The following is a 13,811-nucleotide window of genomic DNA, read 5'->3' as shown; positions in this document are numbered from 1 at the left end:
CAATCAGCTGCCATGTGGAAAGCCCGGGTTCAATTCGGAGTAGCCGAAAGTACAACAATTGATTATTTAATTTGAAATGTCTCTCATGTCTGTTTATTAGAGCTGTGTGATTTAATTGATTATACAAATATAATTTAGTTTTTTGTTGGTCAATTAAGTTAATTTAATCACTGCAACATTTTTTGATTCAGAGACTTTTTTCTAAATTGTAAACTTACTAATGGTATACAGCCTGAAATTAACAAAATACCTCAAAATATACCATCTCTTCCAGTTCCCACATAAACTCACAGTTTAGAAGACTGATCCCTCTTTTTCTTTTGACTTTTTGGCCGATTGATGCAATAGACAGTATACAGACAGATTGTCAATATCGACACATTAACGCGTGTGATTAATCTAAAACATTTTTACTAAACACCTGAAAAGCTTCTATTGGATAAAAACAATGAGGGGAAATGTTTTTACAAGAATACGTAAAATGTAAGACGCTGAAAAATTCCTCACACATCTGATTGTCATCGAATCGAAGACAACTGCACTCATTCACTCTGGGCGTGTTAAAAAAACAGAATAGGGACTGTGATTAACTAGATTAATTTTTTAAATTGATTAACAGCACTAAAGTGGGCATAAGTGCTATTGAATTTAATCCAATTGAAAAATGCAATGATGAAAAATCAGATCAAATATAAAATGTCCACAACTCTTATACAGTATATCTTAACTATCAGCTCATCTTCTTGAAAACTGGCATTTCCTCATCAGTCTTGATTCACATCATTATTTTCTCAAGGCATCCTTGTTAAAGTATAATGTAATCCACAACCACCTACACGATTATAAGTCATCATTAAAACGCAAAGTTAGCATTCTAGCTTAACACACAGTTTCTCTGGCTGAAAGTTTCCGTCAACATCAATATTACTGCTCTAACTTTTTTTTTTGACACAAATTTAATGAGACAACTAACCGAGCTCATAATGTTCCCCAAATCAATTTTGCACAGAGACGCTGGGACTAAAAAGTTTCTATTTTAAATGGAAAAGGGGGGAAATGTTTCATGAGATCGTTGCTGTTTAATTTGCTGAGAATGTATTATGATTATACTGTAGCATTACTGATCGTGTTTGTCTTTAATTAAGGAAAACAGATTCATCCTCTTGATCCCCCACGGCGTCAGTGCTGTTTTGTTTATTTTGCAGTATAATTCTGCTCTCCAGCATAAGGCCAGCTATAATAAGGGAGAATGTGTACGCTAAATCTGTACTTGGAGACGGTTCAGTTCTGCTTTTATACAGTATTTTAAGGAGCTAAATGCAACCAAACAATTGCCTGAAAGTTGCATTAGTTTCCGTCACTTGTTTATTAATTTATCTGAGGTATAAAGTGAAGACAAATAGATGTCTATAAGATCAAGGTCGACCATTCGCTACGCTTAAGGATTACCGAAAAGAGACATGTTCACAATCTCCATGGCCAAAGTCTCCTGGTTTACAGCTTCAGTTTTCCAGTCTCATATTAAATAATACATAATACACAATAAAATGTTTTGCTACCCATGTGCAGACATAATTTTAAATCATACTAGCATTGTTGACCAGAACAGAGTTTGTAGAAATAGTTAAAGGGGTAAAGCTCAAAATAATCTGATGATCTTTAATGTAATCAATGATATTATTATTATTTCAGGTTGACACCCACATACATGTCTGTCGTCACTCTGTATGGAGGGACACTCTGCTTAACTTATTAATACAAAGAAATCACATTCTGTAAGGTTGAGTATCTTACACCTTGTTTAACACTTAGTTGTACTTCTTTCGCCGTCAGACAAATACACTCCCTGTTCGGTAATCGGAGAGTGAATCACAGATGAGAAATGGAAAAAGTAAATCGGATAAAGATGACGTTTTGTTTTTACACGACTACAGCAAGGTAAAATTCACTTATATCACGTCAATGATGGGCCAGGCGTAGCTCAGTGGTTAAGGCATTGGACTACGGTTCAGAGGATCCCAGGTTCAAATCCCACGACCACCAAGTTGCCACTGTTGGGCCCTTGAGCAAGGCCCTTAACCCTCAACTGCTCAGATGTGTAATGAGATAAAAAAAATAAAAATAAAATGTAAGATAAGAGCGTCTGCCAAATGCCTAAATGTAAATGCAATGCTGTTACCTGTACAGAAGTTAAAAATATGAACTAATCCCGGTAAAAATATTCAGTTTAGTTTTATTCTAATTAATTTTATTTAGTTTTAGTTCCAATTAATATCTGTTGGTGCAGGTGTTTGTTTACATTGAGTGAGTAGCGATTAGTATCTTATTCTGAAGTAGATTATTAAATCCAGGACAGAACTGTTCATAACATCGCTTTTACTCAACATTTTGATTTCACTTATGGTGCAGGTTAAAATTTAGGTGGATATCTAAGTGCTGCGAAAGTTTCATTAAACGGTTTGACACATGCGCAGCACGCTGTTGAAACTTGTGGTTTATAATCTGTCACAAAACTGCTCATAACTACTACCTTTTTACTTAAGATTTTGATTTCATTTATGACGCTGGTTTAACTTTAGGCAAATACTAAAAAACTGTCAAAGGTTTTATTTAATTCTGTCCAGGCAGTTTTGATGGTGCTGTCACAAAATCTGGCAGGACAGACAAACAGATAGACAGACATTCAGACAAAACTTTTAATTCCAAAGATATCATTGAAAGAGCGAGTTCTGACCAATGTGCAGACAAACCATTCTTTCCTTAATTCATATAGAGAATAATTTATTTTTGGAATATTGTTTTGGTTATATTGTTTACTTAGTCAGTTTTTAGCCTTATTAATTGTTACGACCTTTGATATAATAATAATATAATATAATATAATAATAATATAATAATCCCATTCCAAGCTATTTCTCAGCTTTTAAAGGAGGTATAATGTCTGTCATAATTTTACATTAGGGGTGTTGTAGAGGTTTTAAATCCATACTTTGATATAGGTTATCACCAACAGTCTGACTTTTAGTGACTAAATATTAACAGTTTGATGGCAAAATGAGGTAATTCCATTTCTGCAGTTTTATTTATTTATTCAAATGAAGCAAGAAGTATTGCAAAATAATAGAGAATATTTTGTGCCAGATTTTCTTAAGTTGCAGTGCTCTTAAAAAAAGTACAATGCTGATTGTTTTTTTTTTTATATATCAGTTTGAATTTTGTATGATTAACTCCACATCCCCCAGTTTTGTCAGAATGGATGAATCAGCCTGCAGTTGTGTTTGCCGTTATTTAAATATGCTATTTGATATGAATAATATATCGGTTGAGTATTAATAAAAAATAAAGCAAACTCTATATGCTATATGCTTGTATAGTGAGTCACTGGCAGCAAACTGAGACAGGGAAAAAGGTGTCGAGATTTATTGCACAGAAATCCTTTTAAATGACAAAGATGGTTGAAGATTATTAAAAACATTATGAGCAAAATGTAAATTTTAGTTTATAGCATCATCAGCCTCATCTTCTAGATGTTACAGGTTCACTTCGGTAATTGAGGACATCATTATTATAGTACAGGGAGGTGCTGTCTATCACCCTTTTGTGTACTGTTCGACTGTATGTATATGCAGTATGTGTCTGTGATCTGATAAAGGAGGGAGTGATGTTGTACAAAAAGCTAGCGCATCTTTTTAGTGCTGTAATGCTATTTTTCGGCTCAATTTTCCTTTCCTTCCTGGCTCCCAAGGGCATCAAAACGAGGTGTAGTGATAGTAAGAGCAATATGAAAAGACGTAAGTAGTAAAAGTTACTTTCATCACTTCCACTCTGGAGCCCCAACAGCTCCAACTTTTAACAATACAACGTTTACAGGTCTTTTAGATGAAACAAGAGAAAAGTCTTTATTGTGTGAAACTGAATAAGCAAAGTGTATTTGCTTTTCCTATCCGTCCATCTAGGAAGGTCTGTAGTCCAACTAGGAACTGTGGACGCCAATGGTGAACACTGTATTTGTTCCCATTTTTTAAACCGTGGTAGGACCTACAGTCAACATTTACACACACACACACACACACACAGTCTAATCTGCATGTCTTTGGACGGTGGGAGAAAACCAGAGTACCTGGTGGAAACCCATGGGATTAATTGCGAACTCCACAGACCCGAAGCGAGAGTTGAACTCAGACCCTGGAGGTGCAGGGCGACACTAACCCGTCGGGCCTGAATAAACCGATTAAACAAACTGACCTTAAAGAACAACACAACAAGACAATGTAATATCCTAATGATTTTGAAGTAGAAGTGATGCAGGGCCGTTTACATCACATCTCATAACTGTGTCTCCTTCCTTCCAAAAGGCGTGGTGTATTCCTAATTAAAAGTGGGCTGAGTGCGAATTAACTTGCCATGCAGACCGGAATCCGAACTTTGAGAAACTCTGATATATTGTGTCCTTTTTTATAACTAATAATTACAGTATAGTTAAACATTATAAAAAGATCATAACAATGTATTGATGTACAGTATATTTATTTTTAAATGTGTATATCTGATACAAATACAGACAAATAATGCTTTTAAGATCATTTATTTTATTTACAGCCTAAAGCAAAAGTAGTTAATGATCGAATTATACTTTTGCCAGCCAGCTTGCTTTTAGATGCAGTGATTTTAGCAAGCTGGCCAATGCCATAGCAACGTCATAACATTGATTTTTATTTTTATTTATTTATTTGAGCTAAGAGTGTAAGAACATTCAGATCCCAGAGCATTGGGAAACAGAACAGCATGTAAATTACAGCTCTGTGTTCCTTTCCTAAAACACGTGCGAGAAAACACCGCAAGGGTTCGAGTCGTATCGGCGCCTTTTGGTCTTTTAACCTTTTAAAGTGATGTTAATTGAATTTTAATTTGAATAAGGTTGTACTCTTACGAATGGGATCAGTTCGAGGCAAAACACAGCATGTACGAAGCAGTTGAGAGAATATGAGAGATCTTCAGTATGTCCTGTTTTATTTATTTTTTTCTTGTGCATTCTTGAAAGCTGTAATTAGGAATTTATAAAAAGGATGAACATCTGTGATTAGTGTGCCAGGAAGAGACACTTGAGATTCACTAATGTAAGTAGCTCAAGCTGTTTCGACCACATTCAGATTCATGTCACTGTTTTCAGTGTGCACATTAGCAATGTATTAGTTATACCTTCTTTGCACCTGTTAGCCATTTCATCAGATATATCTATCATACAGGGACACCGTAGGACCACCATTAACCAGATGTTAGTCAGTGATGCTGGGGCGGGGCAGGATGAAAAATAGTAACAGATGTGCTGCAGTCAATAATTGAATGCCTACGTGACTTATAACAGGTTGTTTTAATAAAATAGCCAGTGAACTTTTTACTCACTCATTGTCTATACCGTCTTTCGGGGGGTCTGGAGCCTTAGGAGACTTAGGATAGAGGCGGGGTACACCCTGGATGGGGTGCCAATCCATCGCTGGGCTCACACACATGTAGACACTCACACATTACGGGCAATGTGGGAACACCAATTAGCCTGCATATGAGATTAATTTTGCATAACTTTGGACTGTGGGAGGAAACCAGAGTACCCGGAGAGAACCCACCAAGCACAGGAAGAACATGCAAACTCCATGTACAGTACACTGAGCTAGAAATCGAACCCGGACCCTGGAGGTGGAAGGCAGCAGTAATATCCACTAAGCTTTAGGAAAAGAATAGAGGAGGCATGTAGAACCTTAAGGGGAACATTTTATATTGTGTCTTTTTAACTTGTGCTCATTCATACTGCATTTGAGTAAATACTCATCTTATAGTGTTAGTTTTGCAATAGTGATTTCAGAAAGTCCCTTTCACTTGTATTTGCCAATTGACCAAGAATTAGTGCTTATTTATTCAAATTCTATGGCAAATCAAAGCTTTTGTTCATCACACACAGAACTGTACACATTAAGACATGCAGTGAAATGCTGCAGTGAATAGAAATTAATAAATTAATCAAAAATCAAGGATAAATAAAATGTACGTAAGGAAAATGAATATATTTTTTTTTACTACATTCTTGAGCCACCCCCTATTTCTTCATAATAAACGAATAAATTAAATTAAATTTAAGTTAATTATGTAGATTAAATTCGAGAAACAAGAACAGATGTTTTACTGCGACAGGCTGCAAACTGCCTAAAGATTCTATTTTAATATTGGTTGTGTTATGTACCAACCTCAACAGCAGCCTTATTTCCCCTCTTGTCTGTTCCAACCACTCAGCATTCAGCATCACCAGTATACTAATCACCGGCCTGATCATCTGTTATCATCTGCACCTGTTTCTCACTGGTTCATGCCTTAAGTTAGATGTGTTTTATGCTTGGATGATTCATAGGTCACTGTGTGGCTTAACAAACAAAAAAACATTCCTCTAAAACTGCTCATGTAAAGGGACCGGACTGAAAACACACACACACACAAAAAAGACAAAATAATGTCAAAAATGAGAGAGAGTTTTTGTTTTTTTGTATGTGCAAATAGAGAAAAGCAGTGCAAGTAGATTATGGGAGTGGAACATTGAGCTGAGGTAGTTGTGATTGAAATTGCATCATTAGTAAGGAAATAAATATTTATTTATTTATTACATTTGGTGGTAAAACCATGTTGTAATATAGAGAATGTTGGGATGTGTGAGGGTTTGAACAGGCCAGGGGACGTGTCCTACTTAAGGCTGGGCAACTAATCAAAGATAATTAAAATATTGACATTCAGAACCTCTAATCAACATAATCTTGCCCAGGTCACTTACTATTATTGATATTTTTATTATTATTTATTTATTTATTTTTATTCTGTTAATACTATCCTCACTGTGTGTATTCATGTACTGTCCCCTTAAAACCATTTTACCACGTAGTCCAACATGGAAGAGACCTCTTTCATTAGAGAATAATTTCCTTGGTTTAATAGTTAAGCAGTTATTTCAGTGAGCTATAACGACCAAAAACAAAACCAAAGTTCAAAATTCATCAAAAATCATTCATTCATTCATTCATTAATCCTAATCGAAGTAAAATGTTAAATTAATCGTGATGCCAAAGTGTTATCTATGTTCAGGGCCTGACCGGCCTGCGGGAAGAAGCCTCTTCTATTCTTTATGTGTTGGCCTTCAGGGAGCAGAAACGCTTCCGTGATCGCAGCAGGGCTTGGAGATGAGCCAGTGAGTCAGAACCTACAGAGCCATTTCTAAAAACATTTTTTGTGTACCACACAGACATCTTCCGACCCTCCGACCTTGTGGTAATGGAATTGATGAAAGTTTCTTTTGGCACAGCGAATTGAAACCAGAAAATAATCAAAATTTGTTGGTATTATTATTATTATGTTTCTGGACCATATAAAAACTTAGTATTATACTGTATATATATATATATATATATATATATATATATATATATATAATACTACGTTTTTTTATAGTCCAGAAACATAATTATAAAGAGGTCTATATATATATATATATACAGTATACTATAGACTGTATATATGCTGTGTATATATATATATATATATATATATAGAGAGAGAGAGAGAGAGAGAGAGAGAGTTTCTTTATATAAAGTTTCTTCTTCTATATAGAGTCAGCCAAAAGAAATTATACACACTTCATACACTTAATAAGACAGACCCAAAAAAAAAAACCATTTCATGTCCTGTCTCCTACTGATCTGTTTCCTTCCGAAAATGATAAATAAGTTTCTCCTTACTCCTTACAGAAAACTTCACCCGATGCGCTCTTAGACTTTTCTTTTTCTCATCATCATTCGGGTTAGATTCTGCGCCGTGTTCACCGTACAAGTCCCTGTGAGTGAGCTGTTACTATAGAAACAGTAACGTATTAGAACGAGGGCAGTAATACAGTAGAAGAGTGTGATTGGAATTACAACCGACACTACTGTCAGAGTCGCTGATCTAGAAAATGAATCAGTGAACCTCCTGACTAATCAGATTTGTGGATTCAGCGCTGCTGTGTACAGTATTATAATTTCGCATGTATTAAAATGTTAGCCTTGTCTGAACGCGAGACATTATCCAACTTCGACTTTTTATTTCATGTTAAGACGACGCTTGTGATGTCGGATGGCGTCGGTAGGATGTCCCGTAACTCCTCGTGACTTGAAAACAAATTGCATTAGTGCTGTATACTCCATCTCCTGTACAGGAAACCAGCTCTGGTCAGTACTGTTATATATTCAGCACACACAGCAATGAGGAAGCTTTAACTGCCTGGCTCTCCTCGACCCCTGCAACATCTTAGACATGTGCTTGTGCTCGCTCTTCTCAGTCCAAATTACAGTTAATGTGTTCGACAATGTACTGTAGTGCTAGAACAATTCACTAATAGCTGAGTATTTTATTATAATGTTAATCTTTTTTTTTATATATAATTTGTTGCTTTGGCTATTAAACTGCGATTTAAGTCATAATTGTTTAATTAGTCTTGACCTTAAATTTAAATGTTAAACAGTAATAAAAGGATTTTATTCGTTTAAATAATAGGCTAGAGATGGAATAATGTGCTTGACATTTAAATGCCTGTCCATTTAAAGGCCAGTTCAATGCAGGGTGAGTGGGTTGCTGTAGACACTTATGGTAGTGGCTAATGATTAGTGTAATGTGTAGCAAACTGGACTTTTTCTTGTTACAGAAGTTAAATACAATGTCCTCTTAATAAGACATTTCTTGCCATTTGGACTCTGTACTCCACCACATTAAATTTGAACAGTCAAGACATTCAGCTTTAATTCGAGGGGTTTGACAAACTTGTGACATTAAGACATTAATCATTCAGGAATTATAGCCATTTTCATACACACACACACACACCCTATGTTGGGGGTTCATAAATAATGGAACAAACTAACATAATTCCAGACATGAGGATCGTCTTCAATAATCGTATGAGAATCTTTTCCAGTTAATTAATATCTAAGGTCTGGAACCAATGAACATGACCAGGTGCTGAGTGTCCTTGTACAAGATCTTTTGCCAGGTCTTTACTGCAGCTGCCTTCAGCTTAGTGATAAGAAATTTGAATCATTTTAGTGGCTCGGTTCTTTGAATCTCTTTTATCAAAATGAACGAATATTTTAGTTCATTTTGTTCTTTTGATTGGAAATAAAATAAAATGTAACATTTTCAATAAACAGACCCCCAACAGATCTATTCAATTCAATTCAATTTTATTTGTATAGCACTTTTAACAATTGTCATTGTCACAAAGCAGCTTTACAAAATCAAAAGAATTATTTATGTTTGTATGGAATGTGAATGTCTATGAATCAAAATGGTCAGATAGTTCCTGATGAGCAAGCCGAGGGCGACAGTGGCAAGGAAAAACTCCCTGAGACAACTCCACAAACACAAATTTTAGCTATAGTTCCAGTAATGAAAATATATCAAAACAGCTAAGGACATATTATGATAAACAGAATGAGTAGCTCACCTCTCGTATCTTTTAGTCTGAGTTGTTCTACAGTTCGGAAGATCCCAGGTTCAAACCCCACAACCACCAAGTTGCCACTGTTGGGCCCTTGAGCAAGGCCATTTACCCCTTAACTGCTCAGATGTATAATGAGATAAAAATGTAAGTCGCTCTGGATAAGAGCGTCTGCCAAATGCCTGAATGTAAATTTAACCCACAGAGGTTTTGCGATGCTTTGCGCATAATGGCGTGCCCAGTAGAAAACGAACAAATCACTCTCTGAGACTACTCGTTCTTCTGAGTCATGTTGAAGACTCGTTCAAAAAGAACGAAACGTTCATGAACGACCCATCACCACCTTAGCTGCTGCTTGTTTGTGGGGTTTTCCAGCCTCAGTATTGTCTTCAGTAAGTGAAGACAACACATGGTCTATTGGGTTGAGATCAGGTCACTGACTTGGCCAGTGAAGAATAAGCCATTTTTTTTGCCTTGGGAAACTCTTGGGTAGCTTTCACTGGATGTTTTAAGTCATTATTTATTAGTAAAAGTGGCATTGTATTAGTTTTTCAGCATTTGGCTGTACTGTATCTTAGCAGAGAGAATAGCCCTATAGACTTCAGAACTAGACCTGTTACTTTTATCAGCAGTCAGGTCATCATGTATAAACACCTGGTTCCCTTGGCAGCCAGACACGCTTGTGCCAAAACAAGATGATGATGAGGGGTGTGTTTTGGATCTTGAGCTGTTCCTTTTCCTCTCCATACTTTTCCCTTCGTATTACTCTGGTACATGGTAATTTTGATTTCATCAGTCTAAAGAACCTTATTGTACTGAATGATCTGGCTATCACATCGTTGGGGTCTTTCTTCCCTGATGGCATGACCATATTCCAGAAATCCAACTGTGACAGAGTGGAGCTTTGAGGAATCATTTTATACATGATTTGGTTACCAAATTACACACCGTAATCAAAGCTGGTTGAAATATAGGATTGTGCAATAGTCTCTTTAGTGTAAATTTTGTTAGGTTTTACTGAGTGTGCTGGAGAATGTAAGTTCTACTAACTTTGTCACACTTGCTAGTTTTGTAATTTCATGCAAAAGCCAGGAGCTGGTCTGTTCTGTAATATGTTGCTTTCCTTTATAGGCATGCATAATCTGCTGTAATGTTTATTAATATATTTATTAATTTTTAAGGTAAATAATTTTGTCCATAACAATGCACTAATGATAAACAGTATAACAAAATTTAATACAGTGGCTAAGACTTTTGCACTGTACTGTGTGTATATATATACAGTATATATATATATATATATATATATATATATATATATATATATATATACGGTTTTATATATACAGAGAGAGAGAGAGAGAAATCTTTACTATACTATACAGTATCTACCTTCCAATCTTAAGGGCCACTGATCGACCCTTAAAGCTTTATTCTAAAAGTTAATCTCAGCAGCACCCAAAAATACACCTTGGTGTCCTCGTTTCTGAGAGATTTTTACTGCATTTTTAAAATCTTTCCTAAAGTGCTAGACTCAAAACCTTCATGTTAATTGCTAGTTCAGTAAAACATTTTGTCCTGTGAGCATGCTGTCTCTAATCACTTGCTTGGCTGCCTTGGCTTAGCGCATTCATCCTACCTGCATATTGGTGTCACACACTGGCCCCAGGAGGAGGCAGACGAGGGAAGGGGCGGGGGGTCTGTCAGTCTGAGGGATGCCTTTCAAAATCATAATCATATTTGACACCATAGAGCCTTGAGCTGGATTTCTGCCCTGTTATTGAGCCGTGACTGCCGTGTAGGAATGTGTATATATGTCTGTGTGTAATATGTTGCTGCAATTTATAGCCATATCCCCAGATTAAGTTTGATTATTGAAACTATGCCAAAAGTCAGTTATCCATATTTTGAAACCATTTACAGTATGTTTATGGTTTCCTAGCCTGGCTCTAGTTTTTCTTCTCAATTGCATTTTGTCTTTTCTGCTCTGTCATTAATAACTTTCTTTAAAATCTACATCTTGACCTCTGACACGAGAGACTCCTTCCGTAATTTTTCCTTACAGGAAATATCACATTGATTTAAAAATAGAAATGATAACATATAGAATGAGCACAAGAGTTACTGATCTAGAATAAGATAAGAATAGAATAAGAGTATTTTAAAGCAATATAGAATTTTTTTTAAAATTTTTTGGTATCATTGTATATGAAATCCTGGAGATTTTATGATATTTTAAGGATAAAATATAAACGACAGCATATAGCCGGTTCCATATTAACATTTCTTAGTCTCACACATTTTCCTAGATATGTAACTGTGATAAGTAAATAAAATGCTTTAGAATTATCAATTGAATAATAACTTGGGATTTTAGCGACCTGCTAAAACCCTGTGACGGTGTGTCTCTTATGTGTCTCTTAATGTCCACTATAGATTCTGTAAAATAGGACATTATGTGATTTGGATGTAACACATTGTTATATACAGTACCTACGTGGAATACAGTAGTCTAAGCACTGTGCTGAAGCAGAGAAATAATCTTACAAAAACATAAAATATGCAAGAGCGATTTGTGTCCAAAAGACAAGAGGTTGATGCGCTGTGTGGGAAGCTGTTGGTTATACGGTGTATACTGTAGCTGTACTATGATAGGGAGGTGTCGTCAGGTCAAGTAGGCTTTTTATCATCATTTCAGCCATATACTGTACAGTGGAGGGTGAAATAAAACAGTGTTCCTCCAGGACCAAGGTAGTGGGATAGTCGTCAGGAATAAAAAAAAAAAATTGCTGATGAAACCGAACAGTTTGTATTCCTTATAATGTTTCTCATGATACATTCTCAGTATTTTTCAGTATAGAGTGACATATGCTTAGTTTCAGCACAACCTAAGCAATATGATGAATCTAATTTTATGTAAATTTAAACCCACTATGCAAACATAACTGAGAAAATGTTTAACAAATGGGCAAAGAAAAAGCAAATATACATAATCATCTGTTTTTTTATGATTCTTTTTCGTTCGTTTCCATGAGCAAAAGAATAATAATATTCATTCCCATATTCCAGTAGCGGTAAAATGTATACATTTAATGATAACTTTAATTCTACCTGACATATCTGAAAACCTGACTGCACAGGTTGAGTCTGAAGCCTTCGCGGTCAACACACACACCGGCAGGATTTCTGTATAAGCATCTGTTTTTTTTTTATTATAAATCAGTCATTGACCGATGTGTGTTGCCGGCACGGATCCATACCAGGTGAGGTTTTAGGGGTTACTCTTGTGACTCAAAGGAAAAATGCACAAAATATTTTTTCGATACTCACTGCTTCATTTGAAAAAGCTTTTTTTTTTTCTTCGAAACCTCAACAATGGATTTATCTCATTTTGCTGTGAAACTGTTCACATGTGATGTTCAGATTTGATATAATCCGAGTATATTTTAATTAACCCACTGTATCTTCCACCTCATTTTGCTTTTTTTTCCCTCCACCCAGCCACCACTTCTTATTCAACACCTTTCTTTTTTTCCTCATGGCCTCCTTTTTTTTCCTTTCCTTTTTTTCTCTTCACCGCTCACCCCCCACCCCGCTGCTCTTCCCATCCAGCGCCTCAATTTCTGCTGTCTTTTTTTTCCATTATGCCTTTTTTCTATCTCCTCTACTCAAGAACGGTCCAGTATTTTTGACAGAAGCTGTCATCTTGTACTGCAAATAACTGAATTCTTCCAACAGAAAACACTGCTTGTAGAAAAGTAGACCTTTTTTCCCTCTACTGCAGTCTTGTTCATGCCTTCACTACCTTGTCTTCCCAAAGGCTACATTAAACTCTTGACATTGACTCATGCTCAGGATTTTCTAAGGAAAAAAAAAATTACATTCGCTTTCTTTTCTTTCCTCCAGGGGAATCCCAGGCAAAAAATGCGGGAACATCGTATTTACAGCGGAGGAGCTCAGCAATTGCAGGGTCAGTGTTACTTATACACACACACACACACACACACTCACACACTCACACTTCACATGCCAAGCCATTAGAAAGACGAGATTTTCATGTTTCTTTTGATCATATACGTCTAGAAATCTCAGCGGACAAGAAAGTCATTTAGAGCAAACAGGTTGAGAAGTGAAAGCGCAAATTACTCCGAGACCATCTTCCTTTCCATTTTCACTTTAACAAGTACATTTGTCACTGTAAGTGCACACTGTCACCGTTCCCTGGTACAATCAATACTGACAGCTGCACTAACCAGCAGGAGCTTCCTTTGTCACCCGGCGCTTTTCAGGTATAGCTTCAAATAAC

At 36.0% G+C, this 13,811-nt stretch overlaps 1 protein-coding gene across 2 annotated transcripts in view; it reads left to right on the top strand.

The window, feature by feature from the left end:
- cpne9 (copine family member IX) overlaps positions 1 to 13,811 on the top strand; it is a 78,305-nt gene that overhangs the window by 43,539 nt on the left and 20,955 nt on the right. For both annotated transcript variants that reach the window (XM_053483150.1, XM_053483149.1), the window contains one exon: positions 13,412 to 13,475. In XM_053483150.1, coding sequence (XP_053339125.1) covers positions 13,412 to 13,475 — 64 coding nt within the window. The remainder of the gene's footprint in view (positions 1 to 13,411; positions 13,476 to 13,811) is intronic.

The sequence above is a fragment of the Clarias gariepinus genome, chromosome 22, assembly GCF_024256425.1.
Source record: "Clarias gariepinus isolate MV-2021 ecotype Netherlands chromosome 22, CGAR_prim_01v2, whole genome shotgun sequence".
NCBI lineage: Eukaryota > Metazoa > Chordata > Actinopteri > Siluriformes > Clariidae > Clarias > Clarias gariepinus.
The sequence above is the reverse complement of the archived record's forward strand: the minus strand, read 5'-3'. Positions and strand labels throughout refer to the sequence as shown.